The sequence below is a fragment of the Poecilia latipinna genome, unplaced genomic scaffold (assembly GCF_001443285.1).
Source record: "Poecilia latipinna isolate Pla-1442-1.1 unplaced genomic scaffold, P_latipinna-1.0 Scaffold742, whole genome shotgun sequence".
Lineage (NCBI taxonomy): Eukaryota > Metazoa > Chordata > Actinopteri > Cyprinodontiformes > Poeciliidae > Poecilia > Poecilia latipinna.
The window spans coordinates 240676-266429 of record NW_015113358.1 but is presented as its reverse complement, the minus strand read 5'-3'; the positions used below and the strand labels follow the sequence as shown (position 1 = coordinate 266429).

At 37.4% G+C, this 25754-nt stretch overlaps 2 protein-coding genes across 2 annotated transcripts; both read right to left on the bottom strand.

Moving 5' to 3' along the window:
* Nucleotides 1-1538: 1538 nt before the first annotated feature.
* On the bottom strand, nucleotides 1539-20493 carry LOC106955529 (uncharacterized). Its single transcript, XM_015045768.1, has 5 exons — nucleotides 20071-20493; nucleotides 17990-19857; nucleotides 7726-8502; nucleotides 5290-5351; nucleotides 1539-4951 (listed from the first exon to the last, which is right to left on the bottom strand). The coding sequence occupies exons 1-5, from the start codon at nucleotides 20087-20089 to the stop codon at nucleotides 2686-2688; spliced, it is 4992 nt and encodes a 1663-aa protein (XP_014901254.1). The 5' UTR covers nucleotides 20090-20493; the 3' UTR covers nucleotides 1539-2685.
* lrrc15 (leucine rich repeat containing 15) lies at nucleotides 7149-13840 on the bottom strand. Its single transcript, XM_015045765.1, has 2 exons — nucleotides 13455-13840; nucleotides 7149-9220 (listed from the first exon to the last, which is right to left on the bottom strand). The coding sequence occupies exon 2, from the start codon at nucleotides 9211-9213 to the stop codon at nucleotides 7513-7515; it is 1701 nt and encodes a 566-aa protein (XP_014901251.1). The 5' UTR covers nucleotides 9214-9220; nucleotides 13455-13840; the 3' UTR covers nucleotides 7149-7512.
* Nucleotides 20494-25754: the final 5261 nt, after the last annotated feature.

Here is a 25754-nt window from a genome sequence, read left to right as displayed (position 1 = left end):
TTAACCTCAGGTAATCAGCTGCACCTTCCCAGCTGAAAATCTTCCAGTTTACCTCGACCTGTTTCCAGTTGAGATAACTAAGCTAAGCTGCAATGTGTTCCTCCCAATTTACGACCTTTTATGTTCCTCAGTACATTGCCCTTTTCACACACAATTGACTCCTCATCTACATTTTAGGCTCATTAGCAGAACTTGGATGACTTTTTCCTCATATTCCTGAATCTTGGAACATGAGCTCAAAGTGGGCTGCATTCAAGACATTTGCATTTAAAGTTGACCTGTGTGGTAAAAGAAAAAAAAAATAATTTAGAGAAGATTAATATGAGTTTAACGCTACTTTACGAACAGAGACTTTAGTTTTAGCTTAGAGTTAGTAACTGTTCTTTAGCTTCTGTAGTTGTCAGGTAACTCCAGCTAAATCACATGGGAGAATAAAAACAACAAAAGATGTTTGAGCCCCATGGAGCTTTACATGCATCTCTATATCATTGTCACTGAGTAGCAATGACGTCATCACTCATTCACAGATAACATAGTGTTAAAAAAATTGACTGTAGTGTTTTGTATGCCCTGATGTGCTCATAAAGAAACTGTACAGTTTGTGGAAATAGACCATACTACCATGGAGTTGGTGGAAGATCTGAACACTGACTTTTAAATCTAATTACTGAGGTTTTTCCTTCTCATTGAAAATGAGCAGCACAGTAATGCCGCCTCTTCAGTCTCAGCTGACAGTTTTCTCTTAAAAATGTTTAATGACTTTACTTTTAAAACCAGATTTTTTTTTCTAGGAGGTTGCAACAGAATATGTGAAGACATGGAGAAAATCAGCAGCAAGAGAACCAACAGTAATGACATTACTTAGGTAAATCAACATGCATTAAATACAATTAGCAAGCCATCATTATACATGAGTAATTAGGAAATGGACAATGTAATGACTGAACAGGTTTAGGCATAAGCAACATGCCAATAAGAATATTCACATAAACATTCACATTTCATCATTAAATTCTTGTTTTCATCTCATGTTTGTTTATGCATGCTATACCCTATATCATATCAGCATAGGCTTTGTAATGCACCAAGTATTTTCCTTAAGGTAACTAGCTTAATAGTGTTCAGTAGTGTATTTACTACGATATTATTATTTTTGCTTTTCTAAACAGCCAAAAATCATCAAAACTTTTTCTGTCATCAATACATGACAAGTAAAACCCACCAGTCTTGCTGTTCTGGATTAATATTTGAAATCGTGCCAGACTGCATGCTATGTAAAGAGATGAGAAAAGCTTTGTGATGCAACATGGACAAAGACTAACTGCATGTTACACAACAATTCAGAGTGAGATGAAATATTCAGAGGCACAACTTTCTGTGTTTCTCGACATTTTGGATCTCTTCCGCATCAAGTGTCTGTTTGGATTCCTTTTGCACTTGCAGTGGGAGAGACTTGTGGGAGGTATGAAAATGATATTGTGAAAACCTTTGGTTTACACATTGTTTTGGTAATAAATTGTTGTAACATTACTTCTTGCCTCTTCAGTATCCGATCTCCCACGTCTGATGTAACTGAGTCATTTCTTTCTGTTTCTGTTTGTCTTACAGAAAAGCACTGAGTTACACTTGATAAAGCACATCTATGTTAGCCCAATTCAATCTCTTTAAATCACTTTTCTGAGCTGGAGGCACAACTTTACAGCATTTTTTTTCTTTTTATTCAGAACTGCTCCGTAACTGCAGAGATAATTGTGCAAGTTGTCATGTTTCAAACAGACTTGTTTGAAGCTCATTAAATATAAACAATTTATTTCCTTCCTGCTTAGATATCTTGTCTGCATTGGTTAATTTAAAGCAGAACCTGCCATTATAACGGGGAGCATTATGAAGGTTTTGACATTATAAGAAGGTTTTAGGTGGAAAAGTCAGACTCTGTTTTTAACTCAAAGCTACCCTCTAGTGGCGGTTATCCAGATTTCCTGTTCCAACACTGAACATGTTCTCCACAAATGACTTGCTGTTTATAATGCGGCTGTGTTGACATCAGCATAATATTAGTGCTGTCCAAAAATAGATTCTGTTGATGTTATATTTTTACTCCAAGATTTTCCCATTTAATTTTACATCACTGTTATAAAATAAGAGGAAAATCACCACTTAAATAGTCGTAGGAAATGAGTATTTGTGTTGCTATAGATTCAAAGAACATTACCATTGAGTTTAAAGAATGTGCCCTGGAGCAAAATCTTTGTTTCCCATATTTATATTTCCACAAATCCAATATTTGTTTAAATAATTTATAGACAATCAAAGCGATTTTTTTTTACATTGCAGATTTAATGCAGATTTAAATTCAGTCATTTACAGTAATATGACAAGAACAAGGTAATAATATTAGATAATTAAGTATATAAAATAAAAAAGCAGAAATTATCCACAACTCACCAAATTATTATACATAAAAAGTCAAGATATTCAAAATATTTTTTTTAACCAAAGGAGAGCAATAAACATGAAACATGAAACATTGGAAATCAACTTGAGACACCTTTAAAGGAGCAATCACTTCAAAATTTTGTGAGGAATCACTACTAATCTCCAGCTGGACAAAGAGTTAAGGAGCAGGTTACAGCAGGTTTAATGAGGCTCTGTTGAGTCAAATGACCTCTGCTGGCTTATTGATTATCATAGTGATCGCAGAAGACGATGGGTTTCTGCCTCCTGCACAGGCTTCAGGATCACTTCTCTTCTGTAGGAAAAGTGAGTGAGCTTGATGGGTCTGTGGTTCATTCTTTCTCTGCGCTGCAACAGCCGATAAAGAGAAATGGTGAACTTAGCCAGCACCAGCGAGCAGGTGATCTCAACCACAAGCAGTGAGGTGTAGATCATCGTCCACATTTTGCAATCTTGAACTTTTCTACTGATGTGATGAACGTAGGACAGTTTTGGTTCTGGAATACAAGTATAGTTTACAAAAGGAGTTGATGTAGTAGGAGTCTCTGGTTGGGTTGTTGTTGGAAGGGTTGTCCGGAGTGTGGTCGTTGTGGGTTTTGCTGTCCTGGGTATAGATGTGGTCACTTTGGTGGTAGGTGTAAGTGTAGTTGTGGTTGGTAGAGTAGTCATCATGGTAGATTGTGTAGTTGTGAATGTGGTGGTTGTCATGAGTGTTGTTGTTGTTATAGTAGTTGTTTGTTTAGTTGTTAAAGGTGTAGTTGTTGTCAGGGCAGTTGTAAGGGTGGTGGTGGGTGCAGTTGTCGTAGTGGTAGGGGTAGTTGTTGTGGGTGTAGTTGTTGAGGTGGGGGTTGTGGTTGGAGTGGTTGTCATCATGGTTGTTGTGATCATTGTTGTGGTCGTTGGAACTGTTGTCGTGGCGATAGTCGTGGGGCTCGTTGTCATGACTGTACTCTCAGTTGTCGTTGATGTAGTTGTTGGTACTGTGGTGGAAGTAGGAGTAGTTGCTGGCATCGTAGTTGTGGTTGTTGTTGTGGGTGTGGTGGTGGGTAAAGTGGTGGTGGATGTTGTAGTGCGCAGTGTGGTGGTAGTGAGAGTGGTTGTCGGTTTTGTTGTTTGGACTGTTGTTGGTATTGTGGTCGGTAAGGTGGTGGTAGTGGGTGGGAGAGTGGGGCAAACTAACTGATCCTCGTTTAACAATGTGATTTCCTGTCCTTTCAGATGTTCTGGATACTCACAGTGCACCTTCGGTGTGAGCTTATCGGCATTGGTTTTTATCCAGTGATAAAAATCTATCAGATTGCAGTCACATTGCCATGGATTGTTACTAAGGTCGAGTTTTTTGAGTTTAGTCAAAGAGTCAAAAACATCCCCAGAAAGTGTCTGAAGGTCATTGTTGGCTAGCTTGATTGTGGTCAAATATTCAAGATTTTCAAATAGTTGTGCATCCAATGAATTTATCATGTTGCCTTGGACGTTAATCTCAGTGAGCTTCTCAGGTCCTTCAAAGTAATCAGGAGACAAGTTCACAAAATGATTTTTGGAGAGATCCAGCTTCTTAACTTTCTTCAAGGAGCTGAAGATTCCCTTAGGAAGCGTGCTGAGATTGTTTTGTTGGAGGCTCAGTTCAGTCAGTTTAGGCATTTCACCAAAAAGCACCGGCGGCAGGCTGGTCAGTTGATTATTTCTTAGGGTCAACAATTTAACCTTAGGGAAGCCAACAAAATATTCTTCAGGCAAACTGGTCAGAAGATTACTGTCCAAAATCAATTTAATAAGCTTTCCTTTATGTGGAAATAAATTTGGAGAAAGCGCACTGATCCTGTTTCCTTGCAGACTTATTTCCTCTAAGTTTGGTAACTCCATGAAGAGATCCTCAGGAATGGTGGTGAGCTGATTTTCATATAGCCGTATAGCAGCCAGGTTTTTCAGCTTTGAGAACCAGCTTGTGGATACTGAAGTAAGATTGTTTTTACCCAAATTGAGCTTGTTAAGATTGACAAGCTCGTCAAATGTCTGGTCTTCAATGAACTCAATTTCATTTCCATGTAGCTGTAGTTCTACCAAGTTTGTTAGACCATCAAACAAACCTTTCTCAAGTCGAACAAGCTTGTTAAACTTTAGAGTAATTGTCTCCAGATTGCTGTTGTCTTTAAACAAACCTACAGGCACTGACCTCAACGGATTAGTGGATATCTCAACACTTTTGAGCTTTACCAAACCATCAAAGGCTCCAAGCTCGATAGTATTTGTTTCTGTCTCCATAAACTCCACCTTCTCAAGCTCTGGACTTCCAGCAAAAGCTCCACTGGGTATTGTATGAATCCGGCTGTTCACAAAGAAGACCTCTGTCACACCAGGTCTCACAGTGCGGGGGATTTCTGTTGCAGACACGCCATAGACTTCCTGATTGTCTTGTTGTCCGGGTTGAGTAACGGAAAAGTCAACCAGTAAAGATAAAAGGAAAATGATGATCCCTCCAGTCAACATTCTTGACATTCTACAAAAAATGAAGAGGAAAATATTATAATTCCTAATTTATTAACTAATTAATAAATTAGTAGAGTTCTCATTAAAATATATATATTTTTTGTCAACATCACAATAAATATAATTAGCATGTTGAAGTTTGGAATTATAGTAAGTTGGCTGATTTTAATCTTTAGTCCGTGTGGTAGGTTGGTGTTAAATAAGTAAGAACAAAGACAGAATAAAAAAAAAAAAAACAGATGTAATAAATAACATGTATATGAGACCATGATAACAATATAAACCACTGACCAAAAAATAAATCCCAAAATCTAATATTTACACATAAATAACAAATGCTTTTCTTACCTTAATACTTTTGCAACTGGGATGGACCCATAAGGAAACATATATGAGCGCAGTTTCATTTCTTATCTCAAAACACAGACATGTAGACCTTTAAATAAGTAAAGGCATGTGAGGCGGGGCGTAACAAACCTCTGGAGCCAGAGATAAGACCAGGGACAGCAGCTTGCTGCATCTCTCTGTAGTACGGTGCCAGAAAAACTTACATTTAAGAGTCAATATGATTTGTTTAAAATTGTTTTGTTTTTGAAAGAAAACCAGACAGGGACCTCTGAAAAGATGGCTTAGTTATTGTTATATAATATATTATATTATTATATATTATATTATTATTATATTATATTATATTGTTTTATATATATATATATATATATATATATATAATCTCAATTATTGCTGAAAAAGTCTTTATTCACATTCAGTCAAACCCCTTTCATAATTCCTACAAGCTTTTTGCGTGTTTCCAGTTTGCTTTTGTTCATCTGTATTCACTCTGACTGGATCATGGTCCATAAAAACCTCCCTCTGTTGTTTGTTTGGGTCATTTGCTTGCATTAACTGCGCTGCATTTAAATTATGCTTCAAACTGGAAGAACACTCTGCATTGGTCACAAGCAAGTTTAATTTCATTATCTTTGATTAAGGTCAAAATTAATATAAAGTTTCTTAAGCTTTTTCTGCTCCTGCTGACTCTTTTTATTATGGCTGACTGGAACAATGTATTTTTTTTAAGGTTTTAGTGGCCTTTATTTGAAAGTAGTGTGACAGGAAACAGGGTAATGAGAGAGGGGGAAGACATGCAGCAAATGTCACCAGGTCAGGAATTGAACCTGTGACCACAGCCACAAGGACTAAGGCCTCTGCACCACCAGAGCACCCCAGCAATGTAGTTTCTTAAACCTCTGTCACCCAGGGTTTGTCTGTATGCATATTCTGAGCGAATGACTAATGGAATTAAAACAAACAAATAAATAATCTAAAAAAAAAAAAAAAATACATATAATGATACCATTGTGCTTCCTGGATTTTGGCTAAATAAATTGTATTTCAGTAAAATGTAGTAAACATTCCACTACAACATGTGAATACCAAGCCTAAAAAAAGCATTCAATCCTAAAAAGCATTTGGGATTTGTGGGCATTTATGTTTTGAGAAGATGCAGCTAGTCTTTTATTCTGGTTCTATTCTCAAAATAGCTGCAGGAAGCACAACTTTAAACACTGACAAGCTCTTACTATCTAAATGTTATCTACAGCTTTCTGATTGTTGTCTTTGACTCCCTCCGCAGAGAGTTGATGGTCATACGGCTCAACATCCGTTTGTTTTGCCTGGTCTTTGCATGCAATGCAATGCAGTCTGGTAAATTTAGGTTTTAAAATGGGAAGTTTTATTCCCTCCACTAGATGGCGGTGTTGTAGTTGGGTTTTTAATCACAACTAAATCATCTTTTGTCATTTTAGTTTCAATCTAGTTTCACTCATCCAAATATTAATAAATGGTCTCATATCTTTGAGAGTAATACTGTCTTTGTTATGTTTGCCATAAACAGACACAAATTTACTTTCTGCTTTGAGCAAAATCTAAAATAGTCTCAAAGAAAATATCCACATTTTCATTCAGGAAAATATATTTTATTTAGTTTGTTTCTAAATAAAATTGTTTTGTCGAGATAAAAAAAAAGGACTCATGATGAAAACTGTCACTAAAAAGTTTTGTCAACAAAATGAACATTGTAACGCGCAAAGCTTTCTTTCAGTCAAACTTATTTATAAGATTTTCTTTCATGTTTTCTGAGATAATGTTTATACATCAGCCATGTTGTTAATATGAATATCTATAGTAATAAAAACATAAAGCAGTCTATTATTAAGAACAAAAGTTGTCAATTTATTCAGAATACAGAGACATTTTGCATTAAAACTGTTATAGTGGAGTCAAATACACACTGCATTACCCTTATGCCACAAAAGATAAACTGCTTACCAACTGGATTGTTATTTATAGAGAAATCAGTATCAAACTGTCATGGTTATTGCCAGATACACACAAAGGTTTCACACAAAGGTGTTGATTTGTCACAACATTATATGGTCCTTCACTTTACAGCTAGTGAATGAGATGTTCATGTCACATAACAGAAGACAAATACTGACTGAAAGTGTGGCCTTTGAGGATCTACAATCAACTGTTTCCCTTCGTTTTAAAAGTCTCTGATTGTGATCAAGTCTACAGCACTGAATTCCGACTCATTTGGCTTATATTTTCATTTCCTCTCCTGTTTCTCTTCCAGCAAACGCAGCCAATGATGACTGAACAGATAATGACAGTGGACACCACTGCAAGTGCAATAAGACTAAGTGAAATATTATTGGTCTGTACACCTCCCCCTTGTCCTCCGTTGGTCTCATTCTCTTGCTCTGATGTTGGTGTGGTCAATACCTCAGCTGACGTTGAGCTTTGTTTGGGGAGATCTGTATGGGGTCTCGTCCTCTCAGTTGAGGCCGATACAGGGTCTTTAGAAGGGCTGACAGGCAAGAGATCCTCATCTGCAAGCATTGCTATTATCTCACCCTGCAGATTCAAAGGAGTCTCACACACCACAAGGGTTTGGTTGACCTTGGATGGGTACAGTTTGAGCCAGTTCCTCAGAGGCAAAATATTCTTGTCACACCTCCAGGGGTTCTGCTGTAAAAGGACATTCTTTGCTTTAGCAAGTGAATCTAGATTGTGCTGGGGCAAGTTAGGAAGCGAGTTGTTCCGCAGGTCTATCTCTCCCAGGTCGTTCAGGTGCTTCAGAAAATCCGATGGAAGGGAGGTGATGAAATTGTGCTCCAAAGATATGTTGACCAGACTGGGCAGTTCTTCAAAAGTTCTGGCTTGAAGGCTTGTGAGTCGATTGGAGTGCAGGGAGACCTCCCCGAGTTGTGTCAAACCTCTAAAGGCACCTTCAGACACATAGCTGATCTGGTTGCGACTGAGAACCAGAAGACGTAAGTGAGTCAGGTTCCTGAATGTGTCATCGTCCACACGGCTTAGTTTGTTGTCATACAACCACAGCTCCTGCAGGACCATTGGCCCAAAGATCCCTGGACCCAGACTATTCAGCATGTTTTCATACAGGGAAATTTGGAAGAGGAGAGGCAAATTACAAAAGATCCCCTGTGGTAGAGACATCAGTCTGTTGTGGGAGATAAACAGTTTCTGTAGCTTCGGAGTCTTTGACAACAGCATAGGGTCAAGATAAGTAATTAGATTGTCCTGGAGACTCAGTTCATTCAGTTCAACAAGATCATCCAGAAGGTCAGCTGGAAGCTCCGTCAGAAGGTTTTTGTTAAGGCGCAGGATTTTTAGTTCAGAAAGACCCTTGAATGTGCCACTGAATAGTTGAGTTACATTGTTTGAAGTAAGTGATAAGAACTTCAGCTTTTTTAGGGCATTAAAGCTTTCCTCTGGTACATAAATGAAGCGGTTCTTGCTTATGTCCAGTTGTGTTAGCTCTGTTAACTGGGAGAACCACCTTGGCCGGATTGCAAAGAGCTTGTTGGTTTTCAGAATCAAACCCTCAAGCTTCTGTAGCTTTTCAAACAATGTTTCAGGGAGATCCTGTAGTTCAGTTTCCGTTATTGCGATAAAATTTATATTTAATGAAGAGTTGAATGTGCCAGGGTGTATCGCTCTCAAAACAGTTTTTGCAATCAAAAACTGCTTAAGAGAAGAGGAAAAATCAGTGAGATCTTCATGTTTCAGAGAATGAAATGTGCAACCAGTGAGGCGGATCTGGGTGGTAGATGAGGGCACATGTGTGGGGAAGTCAGAGAGGCCTTGGCAAAAGATGCTTGTTTCATGACATTGACATTCAGGTATACAAGATGAAGCAGCAGCACCGAGAGAGCAGAAAAACAGCAGCAAAGAAGTTACCACATCCATTTTGGTCCTACAACAGAAGAAGAAGAAATGTTATAGAAATAGTAAAAAATAAGTAATTTATCAGATATTTTATTTTAAGTGTTTCTATGCTATCAATACTTTTGCACAAAAAAAATCTCCTTAGTATTGCGTTAACAGGAGCCTCAATCATAAGACTTTCGTTGGATTCATATTTGTATTTTTTCGTTTGTTTGCTAGTTTTGTTTGGGAAATTTCAAACCATCTCTGTAACATACGGAGCCCTCCAGGGAACATGGGAAATTTTATTTTCTTTTGCGTTCAATTCATTGCATTCCCTAGCAATACTTTTGCATTATCTCACAAAACTTTTACGTTCCCTCACAATAGGTTTTGCATTCTCTTGCAATAATGTACTGATCAGTTCATGCGGCATCACTGAATACTGTAAGTCTTTCTTACGCTGGCCATTGTACTTTCTGCTATTATATAAGGTTTTTGTAACGTTTTTCCATGTATGTTAATATCTCATTGTGAAATATCTGATGTTTTATATCTTTTTCTTGAGGAAAAGATAGAAATTCACCACAAATCTATGATATAAGCAGAAACTTTACATAAGTAGGAAAGAAAGAAACAATGCATCCAAACTATTTGGACTATTTCTGAGTTATTATCGCGGGGCAATCAGTCATCTGACAGTTTTGATTGTGTCTCTTTTATGTTTGTCTGAATAGCTTAAAGGGATGTTTTCAGTGCAGTTTCATCTCAACCATATACAAACAGCCATAAACATGCAGTGAATAAATCAATATTTAATCAGTTTTTTGCACCAAAATGTTGAGAATAAACATGTTTTCACTGAGACTCTTTATATGTGTATATATTTGAAATTTTAAATTGACATTTGTGACTGTAAACAAAATAGACCAACAAATATTGCAGTAAGCGCATTGTGAGGGAACGCACGACTTAATGCGAGAGAATGCAAGACTTATTGCGAGGGAATGCAAAAGAAAAATAGTCCCCATGTGAGAGAGCTCCACACCATACAATGCTTCCCAAAAACAAGAAAGAAAAAATCAGTAGAGGTATGAAAAGTCGCAAAATTTGGTGACACAGCTAAAAAGTTGTAAATAGTACATTGTCTCTCTCTGATGATTAAACTAGTCATGTCACAGAGTCCCTCCACCGATGAAAGAAGTCCTTTAGTACAGATATATTGATACAATAATTGAATAGGATTGCTGTGTAAGTCTGTTAAATCCACTCTCAGTATGCTTTAAAACATTACAGCTACATTACATTTTAGCATTCTTTTATTCTAAAAAACAGGATGCTCAGTGTTTACTTAATGTTAATTGATATACCTTGGGTTTGAGAAAGTTGCCTAATTTATAGGTTAGAATGTCCAGTATATTTTATAGTATTTGAAATCAAGCTGACTGACTTTGCTTTGCAAGTTCCCAACCCAACCTTTTGCTTTTTAAGTGCTAACTTGAAAATCCTACTTTACTCAACTCTCACAGATATGACAAAAATCAGACACGTGCAGATTTTGAGCACCTGCCCCCTTTGCTCCTTGCCCCCAAGTGCCCTTTTGGTCTAATTATTTTATTTTTATTTTTATTTTTTGTATTATTACTTTCTAAGCCCTCTTCTGACACATAGTAACATGTACTAAAATTATTATTATTATTATTATTTTTTTTTTTTTTTACAACATAATAAATCTTTTGTTGAGTGGGTTCACATAAAAACACTCAACTGAATCAGTGGTGTATTTTAAAAGAAATTATCTTTTTTTTTTTGCTTTTGTTCCTGTTTTTGTTTTGTTTGAGAAAGGAGCACCTAATGAAGCTTTACACTGAAAGTTATGAGTTCTCTCTCTCATATTTCATGGTTTTGTCACAAAAAAAACCTAACAAAATAAAAAACGTTTTCGGTAAAATGTTACATTTGAAAAATAAAAAAAATCACACTACAAGATATATTTTTTTATAAGGGAAACTTGAACTAAACTAATTTACTAAAGAAATATTCTCTTGAAAACTTTGCACTTTGCTCTCCTCCATGGGAACGAAAGTTATGGAGTCCGTCTTGAACTGCTCTGGATTGTTTTTAATGCCACCACGGGATCCTATAAATCAACACCATAACACAGAAAACATACCTACAGATTAGTAATTGTGTGTGCAGCCTCCTCAGCGGTTGTTTTATGCCAGACGGAAACATTAGCATGAATTGATCCAGTGTTGCCAGTGGGTAGGATCACTGCCTGCCAACACTGTTGACCCAATTGACTGCTAAATCACAATGCTTAGAGGGCTTTTGGAAACATAACAATTTCAAACAACATGTTACAATGGCTATTTATCTTTTTTGAAATGATCAAAAATATTTTTTCAATAGAATGGTGAAGATTGTTTTGAATAGTACATCTCTAAATGTTTTCTTTGTTTGTCACCATTAAAGATAATCTGTAGTTGACCGAGTTCTCCCCTGTTTGTTATGCCACTGGTAAGTTTAGTATAATGTCCTACTTCCTTGCACAAATCCGTCTGTGGCTTGAGGCAAGGAAACGTGAGCCATTTCTTAGTGGTTGAGGCACTTTGGGAAGCTGCTACTTCCTCTCAAAGGAACAAACTCTCCAAAAAGACTCTAATGAGGTCAGTTGCCGAGGCAGCACATTTCTTTTTCCTTCTTAAAACCCCCTATTGAGAAACTGCCTGCAAATCTTCAGTGAAGGGTGGTGAGAGGGGCTGTGGCTACAAACAGACATGTGGCACACTTAGACCGGAGAACGGCCGAGTTACTGTGTGTTTTGTTAAGCTGAGCGGACCTGGAATCACACGTGGCTTGACTGCTCTACTTATGGTTGTTAAGGCTTTGGTTACCAGGTACAGACAGGTTGTGAAGGACACAGTTTTTTTTTTTGTTTTTTGTGTCCAAGATACAGAGAAACACATCACAAGCATCTTTGCATAATTGAATTTCTAAAAGGATTAGTATCTCTGCTCTTTCTCTTCTTTTTTTCTGTCTTTGTTTCTGTTGTCTTTCATTGTTTCTTTCTTTCTTGCTGGCTTTCTTCCTTTCTCTCTTTCTTTTTCTCTATAAAACAGGTTCTAAGAGACGCCCAACTACCTCAGTTTTAGGACGTTATGCCTGTTTCCAATTAAAGTTTGTGGTACATGCTCTGTTCATGCAGAGTAAACAACTTAATTATGATTCAAATGTTGCTGCTTGTTTAATGACATAATACATTTACTTGCATAGTCTTTACCAATTTCATTGTTAGGTCAAAATGTCACAATTAAATAAACACATAGGATGTTAAATACATGCACAATACTTTGTCCCATAACAATGGCAAATGTTTTGCTTCTGAATTGTAAAGATACAGTTTAGTCTTCATGGATTAGCTGAAAATCATCTCAAATTGTTATTTCCAGATGTAGTAAATTATTTATGTATTTAGTCAAGTATTGAGTTTTTGTATAAATATTCAAGACTAGGGGAAATAGGGGAACAAAGGGTGCAGCAGCACCCCCTTGTGGATGAAAGATGACACACATCTTAAGAGTTGGGAAACAAAAATCAGTAACCAGTGTTGAATATACTTAACTAGTAACATGAGTTGGAAATGAGAATTCATAAAAAAAAAAAGTATGGTTTATAATATTTGGTAGTATTTGGAACCATGAATAACTTCTCTTATTGTATGTGGCTTAGTGGAATATGTTACAATATAAAATCACAACTGAACCTTATGTAACAGTAGCTTATAGGGACACAAAGGTGCATAATTTTATCCAAGTGTATAACCAGCAGGAATCCTGCTCTCATCATAGCAAGGCAGAGAATCATAATGCTCCTCTTGTCAAAGTGTGGGCTGAACCATGTGTCTGTACTTATATATTCAGACTGGAAAAACCCAGATGGATCCACAGTCTGGTGTAATGGGCAAAGCATTTTCATTCCATTATAAAAGGCTCATGCTTGTCCCACAGCTGGCCAATAAAACAAAGTGTTTCTCAAAAAATCAAAACAGGCAAACTTTCAATCTAAATCTAGGAAAAGTATGTGGAAAATCAAATTGTTATCAATGAGGAAATAACAGGAACGAAAGCTAAACAAAACCAATGGGTTTATTTTTAACACAAAAACTTAGTTCTTGTGTCATTCATATTTGTTTCACATTTCTACATAATACAGAATCTCTTCTATGCTTGTTTATGATGAGCGCTCTAACAAACAGGACAAAGTGTTTTTGCAGAACTTACCCTCAGTCGTCCTTGTCGATCACTGAGCAGAGTGAACTGGTTGGGTTGTCTTTTATGCACAACACCCTTCCTTCCACTGCTTCATTAATCCTCTCAAAGTTTCCTTCTGAACTGTCACACTTTCACATTTTCCTGCCCTGCCCTGCCCTCTGGTTCCCTTAAATCAGCTATTTGGTTGTTTTCTCTCTCTCTCTCTCTCTCTCTCTCTCTCTCTCTCTCTCTCTCTCTCTCTAAGCCCTGGGAATTTTGAGGATTTCTCCGTCTCCCTGAAGCTCTACTGGGACTGTTCAGTGGCTCTGATGCCTCTTTGTAGCTTTTGAAAAGTAGAGGGGAACAAGCCCAACCTCACTGTTTTACTCCCGGTCTGAACTGATTTTGCTGCCCAAGCGTGGGTGTTGGAGGGGAGAGAGGTCTGCATTTCATTTTAGATTTATTTATGAGTGAGTGAGTGCATGCGTGCGTGGGTGTGTGTGTGTGTGTTTCTATAGCTTTGTGTTGTCAGTAAAGGAACCTTACAGGGAGGATGAAAGTTTTTGTCAAAAACAATAGGAGGAGGTTTTGTGTGTTTGTGCTGTGTGTGTTATTTTTAGGGTATATGTAACATCTGTTGCACATATCTTTGGTGTCCCTTTTCTGGTATGCTCATAAAACAGCTCTATGTATGGTGGCATGCAGCTGTACATACACTTCTTTTCATGTTCTCGCTTAACATGTGCGGCAACAAAAAGCATAAAAAGTATATTTCTCTAAAAAACGTTTTATTATTTGTCATCCATGTACAAAATTATGTCTTGAAACCTTTCTCATTTTGTCACTATACTGTCTAAAAAAGAATGTAATACAAGGAACAATTAAAGAAATTTATCAAAGAAAAAAGTTTGTCTGCGTATTATTGATTACACAATGCATTTCTTTATTTTAAATGTACCGACAGGGCGTCTTCTGTTACTGTCACTGCTGTTTTCACCATTCAAACTCGCATACAGGAAACCATTGGGGAACAGATAACATGGGTGGAGCTCACGTATGGACTGATGTGACTTCAAGACAGCAAACCCGATGTTGGACATGATTGTATCACTGTGACATTTTAGAACAAGGCAAACTAAAACATTGTTTTGTGAGACTATTGCTTTTACTGACTCCTTTGGTCATGTTGAGGTGGTTTTAGCATCTAAAACACCTTCAGCTTTACTGAACCGGTATCTAGAAAGATCTGTCTCATGTATGTTTGTTTATTTTTTTCAAAAAAGCAACTTGACTGGGAAGCACCAATCCCACTACAGTAACTGTCCTGACTGAGTGAGAAGCGAGTGCTTCCTAAACAGAGCAGTGATTCTCACGCAGTCAAACTGAACACAATCAGAGCAGAAAGGAGACCCATATTGGAAATGAATCACCCCTGTGCAAAGCGAAGACACAATATCAGTCAATGTTCACCATGCTCCCAAGTCCACCTATTAATTTGCATTGGGGCATTTCTGAAGTGAGGTAGTTTTACACCAAGCTGCTGTGACCGATAGAAAGACTTGACGGTTTCAGAACAAATACTGCAGAATTAAACAAATGTACACAAAAATGTCACAATTTGCACACTAATAAAAGGTAGCACACTTAACGAGTTATTTGTACAGTTTTTCTGTACACAAAAGTTCTTTTGGGGTTACTCTTTAAATAAAACGAATTAGTATTCCCAATCTCAATCAACAAATGTTAAAACTCTAAGTCTGTGTTAAACCTGAACATTTTTTAGCTTTTCTCTGAAGCACAAGGGTCAAAGGGCAACTGCTTAGTTTCTCGACCGGCTCTGGAAGGAAGGTCCTTGGTTCAACTCCTGTCATGGGTCTGCATGGGTGGAGTTGTATATCCTCACCATTCAGAGCCAGCATACTGCAGCAGAGATGTTTTGATTTGGAAAAATGTTACTAACTCAGGCCATGGTACCAGGTCCAAACCTCAAAAACGTCTGCACTTTGCAAGTCATTTTAAAACTATATTATCAACCTTTTTTAAAATTTGATTCAAGTTTATCTGGATGATACCATATTTCATTTGTGAATCCTTGAGGTTAATTGCTTACTCTCAGTGTCTAGTCTAGTCATTTTCTAGTCTTTCTACGTGAATTGTTATTAGAGATCATTTGAAGAAATCTGTAAACTATGCCTGTGTTGTTAAGATGTTGCATACCTGGTAAAAACAAAAATAAAAAATTGTTGCAACTATCAAATTCAGGGTTGAAATATATAAATGAACTAGTTTTTACAAGATGAAACATAACATAAAAACAATTTTAATCTTATTTCATCGTCATTATTTAATAATGACAAAACAGAAAAGTTTGAGACAATTATGTCTTCCCCCAAAACTTACATAAATGCTTTAAAATCCTAGAATTAAAAGATAGTGATTTCATTTTTACTATTTATGTCGAGTAAAATATTTGGCAAAAATACCCAAATTTAACAGTTAACTTCTGTGCTAAAGTGAAGCTCGGATGATTTAAGGGAGTAGCTTATTGTGTTTACGTTTGAGAGTCTGTCAAAACAGCAGGTTCCTGTAAGCTCATCAAAAGTAAATCCTCTTCTTATCTCAAAGACAGCAATCAACAGTTTTTCTCATAGCTCTTCCATAGTTTCCACAGAGTCAGATGTTGGTCAGATCTGCAGCTTCCTGTTCCCTTGCTCACCTATTTTCGCAGTGTTGGTCAATGTGCTGGCGCCCACTGTTGTGTGGGCTCAGCGTACTGGAAAGGCCTAATCACCCGTTGTCATAGCAATGAACTCGGTCCCGTTTGCCAATTTATCCTCTTTTGTTTGCTTTATGCTTTAAATTCTCATCGCTTCCCATGGAATTTGCAGCATGTGTTGGCTCTCTCTGTGGATTAAATTAGTCTGAATCTTGTTTGTCGATTTAACAGATGAACTTTTCTGTTACATCACACCAGAAGAATGAGTCTAAATGTAGTTACTGGTGAGCTAAAAATATAACCTTCAGTTTAATAAGTTTTGGTCATATAATTCTAAAAGTTGACTGAAACAGCTTCAAATGTCTTTTTTTTGTTTTAAGATGCTCCTGAGCTGTTCCCAGACACAGAGTGCTTGGGTTGGGTGTGGTTTTCTGTAAGTTGTGGTTTTATCTTGAGAAATTACAGTGAGGCTGTTTTGTAAAAGAAAAATGTCATCTGAAAAACTCACTGACTATTGTGAGATCTGAATCACCGTTCAATCTGTTTCCTGTTTTGACATCTACTACAAAAGACTGCGTAACTTTCCTTAACTTTATCACCCAAACTGTGATAAAGTTAAGGTGAGAAATGACAGATGTTTTGGGTGCAAGCGTAAGCAGTGTTATTCTCTACTTCTATTGACATTAATGTATTGGTGCAGTGTTGGCAGTGTTCTTTGGTTTTCTACAGATTAAATGTTAGGACTTACGGGAAATAGAAACAGATAACAGATGTGGAAGACAGAGGTAATTAGAGGTGGGAGAGACATGAATTATATCATGATGAAGCCTAAATGAAGGAATGCAGGAAATTCAGCTAAAGGAAATGCAGCTAAAGTTCAAAACAAAGATTTTTGTTTTCTGATCTGAAGATATAGTTAAAAGTGACTTTACTAAAGACTAACTATCTACTTACTTCCACTTCACTGTATTTCTGTAGCAGCAGCTCAGCATGCACCACAACAAGCATCTTCACAGATGTTCAAATAATAGTTGAAATTGTTCAAATGACAACTAAAAAAAGACAAAGCTGACTAGAATATTTTTATTATTTGTCTTCATTACATGAAACCAAGACCTGCATTTGAAATAAGTAATACTTTTTCACATCAAGTACAGCAGTTACCATTACATTCAGTTCCACTGTTATATTTAAGTTATATTTTTATTTTAATGTTGCCACCTCCCTAAAATAATGGACACTTTTGTTCCCAGAGACTGAGTACTGAGTAAAAAAAAAATGACTTAGGCCATTATTTTAGGAAGGTGACAATATGCTTTCATCAATGTAATTGTACTTTTACATTACCAAACTGTTGCAACATTTTCATTGGTACTGACACTCTCCAAAGACAGTTGTTCACATATGTCATCAGCCACTGGGGGGAACAAATCCCCATTTAATAGTTCTTTATTCTTTTATAGATTCATTTCTGGATATAATATATTGCAGTAATTTTGTTCTGATTCAAAGGCTATGAAGACTTGCCCATCAAGTTTGCTTTATAATATCTTTTGCATGTAATAGATGTAACATAAAAGCTGATTACTGAAAATTGAAAAGTGCACACATTTCAAACTGTCAAAATAACAAGTGGAAGGAGAAAAAAAAATACCATTAAACGTCCAGGATATTTATTTTTTCTTACAACACGTATGTTTTTCTTATATGGCTTGTAAAGCCGTTTTTACTCTTCAAAAAGCAAACAAAACGTTTGTAACATTTTAAAGCCACATTAGCGAAAAAGACAACATACTATAGTAGCCATTAGGAAAAAAAAATGCTTGTGGAAAAGAAGTGTTTATCTTCAAGCGTGCACCAAGTCTGATAACATGGTGTCCTCCTCATTTTGTGCACACTCAGCACTTATCTTGTCCATGGCTGTGCCGAGATGATGCATGCCATACATGGCAGCGAGAATGAGCACTAAACCCACGACTAAAAGAAGGACATAACAAAACATTATGGATCCAACCGAAGCCGAACTGGATGGCAGAAACCACACATACACCCAGCGTTTGTGGATGTTGTGGTGAACATACTCAGGCCCCTGTTCAACCACCAATATCTCATGAAAAACAGGTGAGACAATGGGAATTACATCAGCCTGAATGGAGCTGGAGGTATAAACCATCGCTGAGTATGTTGTGGTTTCTGAGGTGGTTGATTCCGTAGTTGGAGTGACAGAAGTGGAATATGTTGTTTGGGTGGGTTCATATGAGACAGTTTGTGTCAGAAATAAACTTTCCGTTGTTTTCTCATCACAAAAGCTGAATTCGTCATCAGGCAGCCTGTGGAGACCTCGCAGCAACTTATAAAATGGACTGTGACATATCACATCATCTTTGTCAAGAACAATGTTATCATTCTTTCTGATCCACCTTAAAAATTCTCTTATAGCACAATCACATCTCCAGGGGTTGTCACTCAGGGTAACAGCTGTTAAGGCTGTATTTGACAAGAAAATATCTCCAGGAAGTGTATTTAGTCTGTTGCTTCTCAAATCGATGGTAACAAGTGATGTGAGGTCCTGAAAAATGTTCTCTGGTAGGGTCCTCAATTTATTTTGGTTGAGGAGGAGTATTTGCAGTGTGGTTAGCTTGGAAAAAAGGTTGGGAGGAAGATCCCGAAGACTGTTGTTTCTCAGGGAGAGCTTTACAAGGTTGGGAAGACAGCAGAAGAGATCTGGTGGTAAGTACCTCAACTTCTCATTTACATGCAAGTTCAACTCCAGCAGTCCCGACATGTTGGCAAACAGGTTTCCAGGAACCGTGACGAGGTTTGTTTCATACAAATAAAATTGTGTAATGTACGGCATGTGGCCCATCAGTTCGTCTGGCAAAGATAACAGCGGATTGCTGTAAATTGTAAGTTTTTTAAGTTTTGGCATGTTGTAGAAGCTCTTGTGTGGGACACCCTCCAGCTGGTTGTAGGACAGGGTGAGCTCTGTCATTTTCTCCAGTGACCAAAAAATGCCAGGTGGAAGTCTTTTGATCTGGTTGTGATGGAGATTCAGAACAATGAGGCTCTTGAGCCGATCAAAAATCCCCGGTTCCAACACTTCCAACTCATTGTAGTATATCCTGAGTCGCTGAAGTTTAGTCAGGGTGTGGAAAATTGTTGGCGATAGTTTCTTTATGTTGTTCCTGCCAAGGTTGAGAAGAAGGAGGTTGCTTAGTCCGTCAAACATGTCTGGAGGAAGATCTCTAATCTTATTGCGGCTCAGATCCAGAACCAGCAACCCGCCCAGGCCCTCAAACATATCAGGACCAATGATCTCAAGCTGGTTTCCATCTAAGTAAATCTCCTCGACCACAGAGAGAGGACTGAACACCCGAGCAGGAAGAGTAGACAGATCATTGTTTGTCAGCTTGATGGACTTGAGCTGAGGAGCTGCATGAAAGCCCAAGGGATGGATGGTGTGAAGGTGGCTGTTGGTCAGCCCAAGGCGCAACAGGAGAGTTTTATTTTCCAGACTCTTCTCACTGAGGACACTCATATTGCCCTTGTCAAGCAGCAGAGTGTATGTATCGACAGTCAGCTGCTGCAGCAAATCTCTGCCATCACGGTCACTGCACAAAAAGTGACCATGAGATTGGCACAAACAGCCTCTAGGGCAAAACGTGTTGCAATCAAAGAGAGGCAGAGTGAAGAGGGCAAGTATCATCCACAGCGTACCTGTGTAATTAAAATAAAAAGTACAAGTTTTCATTCACAAACTGGCAGGTTAGCTTTGATAGAGATTCAGAAATTACCCTGTGTTGAATATATAAATCATTTTTTTAGAGAGGAGCAGCATGATGAGCATTTAAGATTTTTAGACAGCAATTACTACGGATCAAAACTGACTCAGAGGTGAAAAGCAGAAGAAGAGAGGAAGTTTTAACTAACCCTTGACGCAGGACTCCATCACGGTCCGGTGGTTGCTGTGCTCTGAGCCGCTCTGCTGTCTAACTGAGATGTGCTCTCACTGCCTGTCAAAGCTTCCGACCTTCTTCTTCACCAACATGTCAGCCCAGAAAGACATCACGTCATTAACGTTGATAAACACAGACAGGCACACGCAAGGTTAACTGTGGTGACCTGAAAAAATGCCTGATGCTTATGTCCTCATTAATACCATGAACATACTCTAACAATTGATTTATCGTGTATATTTTTGGTTTTAGGAAGTCTTAATGTTTTGACATTGTTTCCACATTTTGAGCCTCCTATATATAAATTAAATAAGACGCTGGTTCTTTATTTCCTGATGTGGACTTATCTTGCAAGCAGCTTTCTCTGCATCCTTTTTATGAACTGAGCCGGAATAGATAATTCTGTTTTTCCTTGAAAAAAAAAACAACAACAGAAAAACAAAAGAGAAAACTCCTTCCGGAGACAGAGCTGAAGTGACAGGGCTGATGGGCAACTGCCAGCCGTTGATACCAAACGGCAAGAGAACCGAAGCATGAATTCACATACTGGTGGTATTTATGAGTGATTTGCAGTTGTGATAGAGTTACTGTGAAATGCCACATGTCTCCTTTCTCTGATGGCTACATCATTGTCATTGTCTTCTCCATAAGTTTTCAATGGATGTGATATTTTAAACTAGCATTAATTTAAAATTGCTCACCTTTGATTATAAAATAATTTCACTGTACTCATATTTAACAGGGCTTGAAAACCAAAAATAAAAGAAGTGAAAGCCTTTTTTTGTTGTGTTTTATTAAGAAAAGTCTAATAAATGTTTGCGGTATTTGATTAAACTTCTGAAAGATATGAAACTTATTCCAACCATCTGTCCTTTGTACAGTTTTTTTTTTAATAGTTCTGTTCAGATTAATAGGATTGTGTTTTAAAAAGTGGGTAAAGCTTTAAAATATTTTAATAACTTTTATTTCCATCCATGAAACTTCATGCATGGATTTTCATGAAACATAAATTCAAATTCAAAATGTATCAGGTTTGTGGAAGGTAAATAATAATAAACACTTTAAACAAGAACTGTGTGACTTAGTGGTGCATTTAAAACTGAAAATACATTTTTTAATAGTTTTGCATGTGAATAAAATGTGTTTAAACAAGCACAGCTGACCCAAAAATAACTACCTTACTCAATGTGCCATGATCCTGTCTCACTGCTCTTGAACTTTTGAAAATGACTTTTCGATGTAGCAATTTACTGGTTCAGATTAATCAGTGGTAAGATCCGATTTGTTTTTATAGTTTCTTTTTCTTTTCTTTTTTTTGATGAACAAAAGGATTTTCTTAACAGACTTTGCAATTTATTTTTTTCAGAAATTTTAAAACAAACAAAAAAGTAAAGATACACATTACATTTTATTTACACAATAAAACAAACAATGGTTCCTTTCTAAATACAGTGAAAAGTGAGGCGATTGGTAGTTAGGTTGATAAAAACTTAGACCAGTTTCTGCCACAAGAGGGCAACAAAAACGATTAAATTTAAATGTGGTAAAGATCATCTATCCACTCGACAATGTTTCAACAATGTTTTTGCTATATAATAAAATTCCTGTTGGGTAACATGTAAAGCAACATCACTCAGAGGTTTCATGACAGCATCTAGGGGGATATGAAATGTACATCACTATATTGCTGGAATAAATACAGTTTGTTCAAATTATTGGTGTTTGCAGGTTTTAAGGCTATGCTGAGCAGTGCAGCAAGTTTTCCTGGCGGTTCTTTTCCCCTTTTGTCTTCGTCAGACACAGTACTTCCAAAAACAAGCTGTGGGTAACAGAACATACAGACAGAATAAATTAGTTTCACAATAGCTATTAAGCATTCCTACATTTTGACTGGTTGTAATTTAACTTACGTTCTCCACGCTTTGTTGTTATGGATTTGTCCTCGGCTACATTAGCAGAAATCTTCCTCTCCAGCTCCAGGTCTTCCCACACTGTACGCAGCTATAAGTACAGACCGGACCTATTAAAACTGTTGTTGTTGTTATCTATTTTATCATTATTAAAAGCTGTGTTTAGTTGGTGCCGCATGTGTACTTTGAAAATGTAGGCTATGTTCTTGACACATTTTATCAAAGCAAGTCAAATAAACCTCACTAATGAAGTACCACTCATATACAAGGAAATTCACATTTTTATGGGAGAAAATAAATAAAAACAGCTAATTAAAATGACATTACAAAACAAATACATCAAAGAATAAGATAGTGCAACATCTTAATAAGAGCCCCCAACATCCCAGATAAAAAGAGAACGGTCTTACCTCCTCAAGATCAGCTAATTTATTACCCAGCCTCACACCTGCAAAAGTGGGAACAGTTATTTTTAGATTATTATGTACATTTTTAAAATTGATTTCAGAAGTAATGTGCATGTTTAGGAACTTAACCTACCCAGTGGGACGTCTTTTTCACCACTAGCCAAGGTGTTGTGAAACAGCAATGCAATAATCTTGCTCTGAATGTCTGGGTCGTCTTTCAGGTTAAAAACATGGTTCCCTGAACATACAAAGCAAATGAAAATCACACTTTAAGCAAAAACAAATATTTTGTTCAGCCCCATGAAGGATCACAGCATTTCCATTTTTTTGCACACTCACCAGAGGTAAATATGCTCCTCCCCTCCACACTGATCACTCCTTGCAGTAACAGCAAACCAAGGAGTCCCAGAGAGCAGTTTGTGACTGTGACTCTGTCCATGGCACTCGGTGAATGGTTCTCAATGAACTCCTGCACTATGAGCCGCTTCACACAACTCAAGGGGTCCTCTCCTTTGGATCCATTCAGCCAGTAAACATTTATATGTCTTTAAGCTGAGAGGAGGAGCCAGTTCGCTCCTTGAGTCTTAAATCAACAAGTAGTCGCTTTGGACTTCGTCAAAAGCCCACAATCTCATAGAGACCGTGAAGCGTTTGAATGAAATACGGTGCTGTGACGTTGCAGTTGCAGGGCAGTAACCCTTCATCACTCTGACATGGCCAAATCAAAGTGATAGGAAATTATCAATCAGCAGCTTGGTTATGAGAGACCCCTGTCAAATGTTCTTGGCACCTGCACATGCTTTTCTTTTACCGTAATTGCTTCCTTAAATAGCAACATGGGAGTGTGTTGGTCTGGTGAAGAGAGGTAAGTGAATTGGTTCAGTCTGTTGGAGTGCCACAGGAAGAGATGAGATCTTCAATCTTCAGGACTGATTCAAGGCAGAAGGAGCATCCATCACTGGGATCGTGTCAACATCTGATGGGTCTCAGGAGTCTTCCCTGCATGTTAAGGAAGTAAAGTTGCCCATATCTGCCTACGGAGCAGAAACTGTGCAGGTGTGATATGGGAAATCACCTGCAAAAATTGTATGGTGATAAACTTGAGAGTCTTCAGTTTAAGCCATAAAGCTGAAGTCATTTAGTCGTTAAATACTCCTCACTGCTGTCAAGATATACTAGTATGTGACAAGAAAGAATGGTAGATGAGAGTAATTTCAGGTAATTTAAATTAAAATCATAGTAAACCTGATTGCAATTAATAGTTTAATAATTTAATCATTTTAACATATTATTTAGTGTTAGAATAAACTCTAAATGGGGTTAGCACAATTTTTTTACTACTGATTCCTCTTCAATGCCAGAAAACCACCTTTGTTCCCCTTGTAGTTAAGTGACTCCCTTCTCTCTAAAGTATACAAAAATGCTTCTTTAATTTCTAATGATGAAAATTGATGTGACTTGAGAATTAAAGCATTATATGAATTCTATTTGCAACCTGAATTGCAAACACATTTTTGAAGCTTAAATTATTATTATTATTTTCATTTTTGGGACTATTAGAGCCACACCCCTTTGTATTTTTTATTAACCTAGTTTTTTTTTTTTTTTTTAAACTATTATGCATGGTCTCCCAAAATGTATGTTGCCATATATAGTCTGATTCACACAGTCCCAAAACAGGATTGTTAGGATGATTGTTTCCTAAATTGCCCTTAGGTATGTGTGTGTGTGTGTGTGTCTGCACTCATAACGTAGGTGTGAGTGCAGACACACACCTATGTTGTGTAGGTGTGAGTGGGTGTAAGCATCATTGTTTGTCCTCTTTGTCTGTATGTTGTTTTGCGAGGGACGAGTGATCTGTACAGAAGGTAGGTCTGATCCAGTGGCTGCTTTAGATAGGCAACACCCATCCATTGGACAAACAATGGATGGATGAGCAGACTAGAGTAACCAAAAAATGTTCTCAACTAATAAGTGTAGAGTTAAATGGGGACATGTGCCTATTCAAAGCACTTTGAATTGCCTTGTTGCTGAAAATGTGCTATATAAATAAAATTACCTTACCTTACCTTACCTTACCTTACTACCGTATCTGATAATGGTACATTGGGCGAGCGGTAGAGTACACCCTGGAGAAACACAGACACATAACCACCTACATACACACATTCACACCCAAGGGCAATTTAGAGAGACCAATTAATCCAAGTCATGTTTTTGGCATGTGGGAGGAAGCCAGATACTCAGAGAGAACTCACACGCAAACTCCACGCAGAAAGACATCAGGCCAAGATATGAACAAATAAGGATCTTCTTGATGCAAGGCAACATGCCAACATCCAGTCTATGCAACCATTTCTATAAAAACATAGTTTCTTGCAATATCAATTAAATCTTTAAAGCATAAAATTAAAAAAGTAAAAGTTTTTTTTTTTTTTTTTGTTCTTCATGTGAAGAACTTTGAATTACCTTGATGTTGAAAATGTTCTATATACATACAATTAACTTACCTGTGTGTAAGAACAATACAATTCTTCCACTGACAATGTGTACTGTTTAATGCATACTAATTTGACTACCAAATGGCACAGTAGGCTCTTTGTCAACTTCTGGGTATTGCTGATGAATGGACGTATTCTTTTCTTGCCTTCCTGGATTATATAATCCTGATCTATCACATACACTAATTATGCATATTGAGGTTTGTGCTTGTAAGGTAAAAATGTGTGGAAAAAAATATTAGGGTTAAGCACAATGTTCTGTCCCTTTCAGAGGAGTGATAGAGTTTGGGGAAATGTATTGGATGGTAAATAAAACTTTAAGTGTTAAGGTGCGGACTCTTAGTACGGGCTGTAGAAATATGTTGGTTGGTAAATGGACTGCAGCTTCCCCATTAAACTGCTTTAATTATGCATGACCAGCAGGTTGACTCGGTAAGCACTAGAGGGAGCAGTAACACATTAACTTAATTCCAAATATGCTGTGCTGTTGTGATGTCGCATTAGTTTGTGGGAAATGGCAGCTACAGAAATGAAAAGGCGTGATCATAAGCAATCTCGGGCGACTAGTCTCAAACAAGCAGGAGGATTTATTGTTTCTTTACGAACTTTTATTTTTATGATACCCCCACACAAAAGTGTCGCAAGCATTATCAGCTGGATCCCTGCTTTTTCACCAGTATTTCCTTAGAGACCGAAGATGCAGCTGGTGCAGCAATGAACAGTCACAGAACCTTCAAAGGCGATATTGTCAATGTAAGCACATGTAGTCGGACTTATACCGGAAGTTGGTCAACTCGGACTTTCAAAATTAATTTAAACAACTAGAGGCATCTTTTAGTG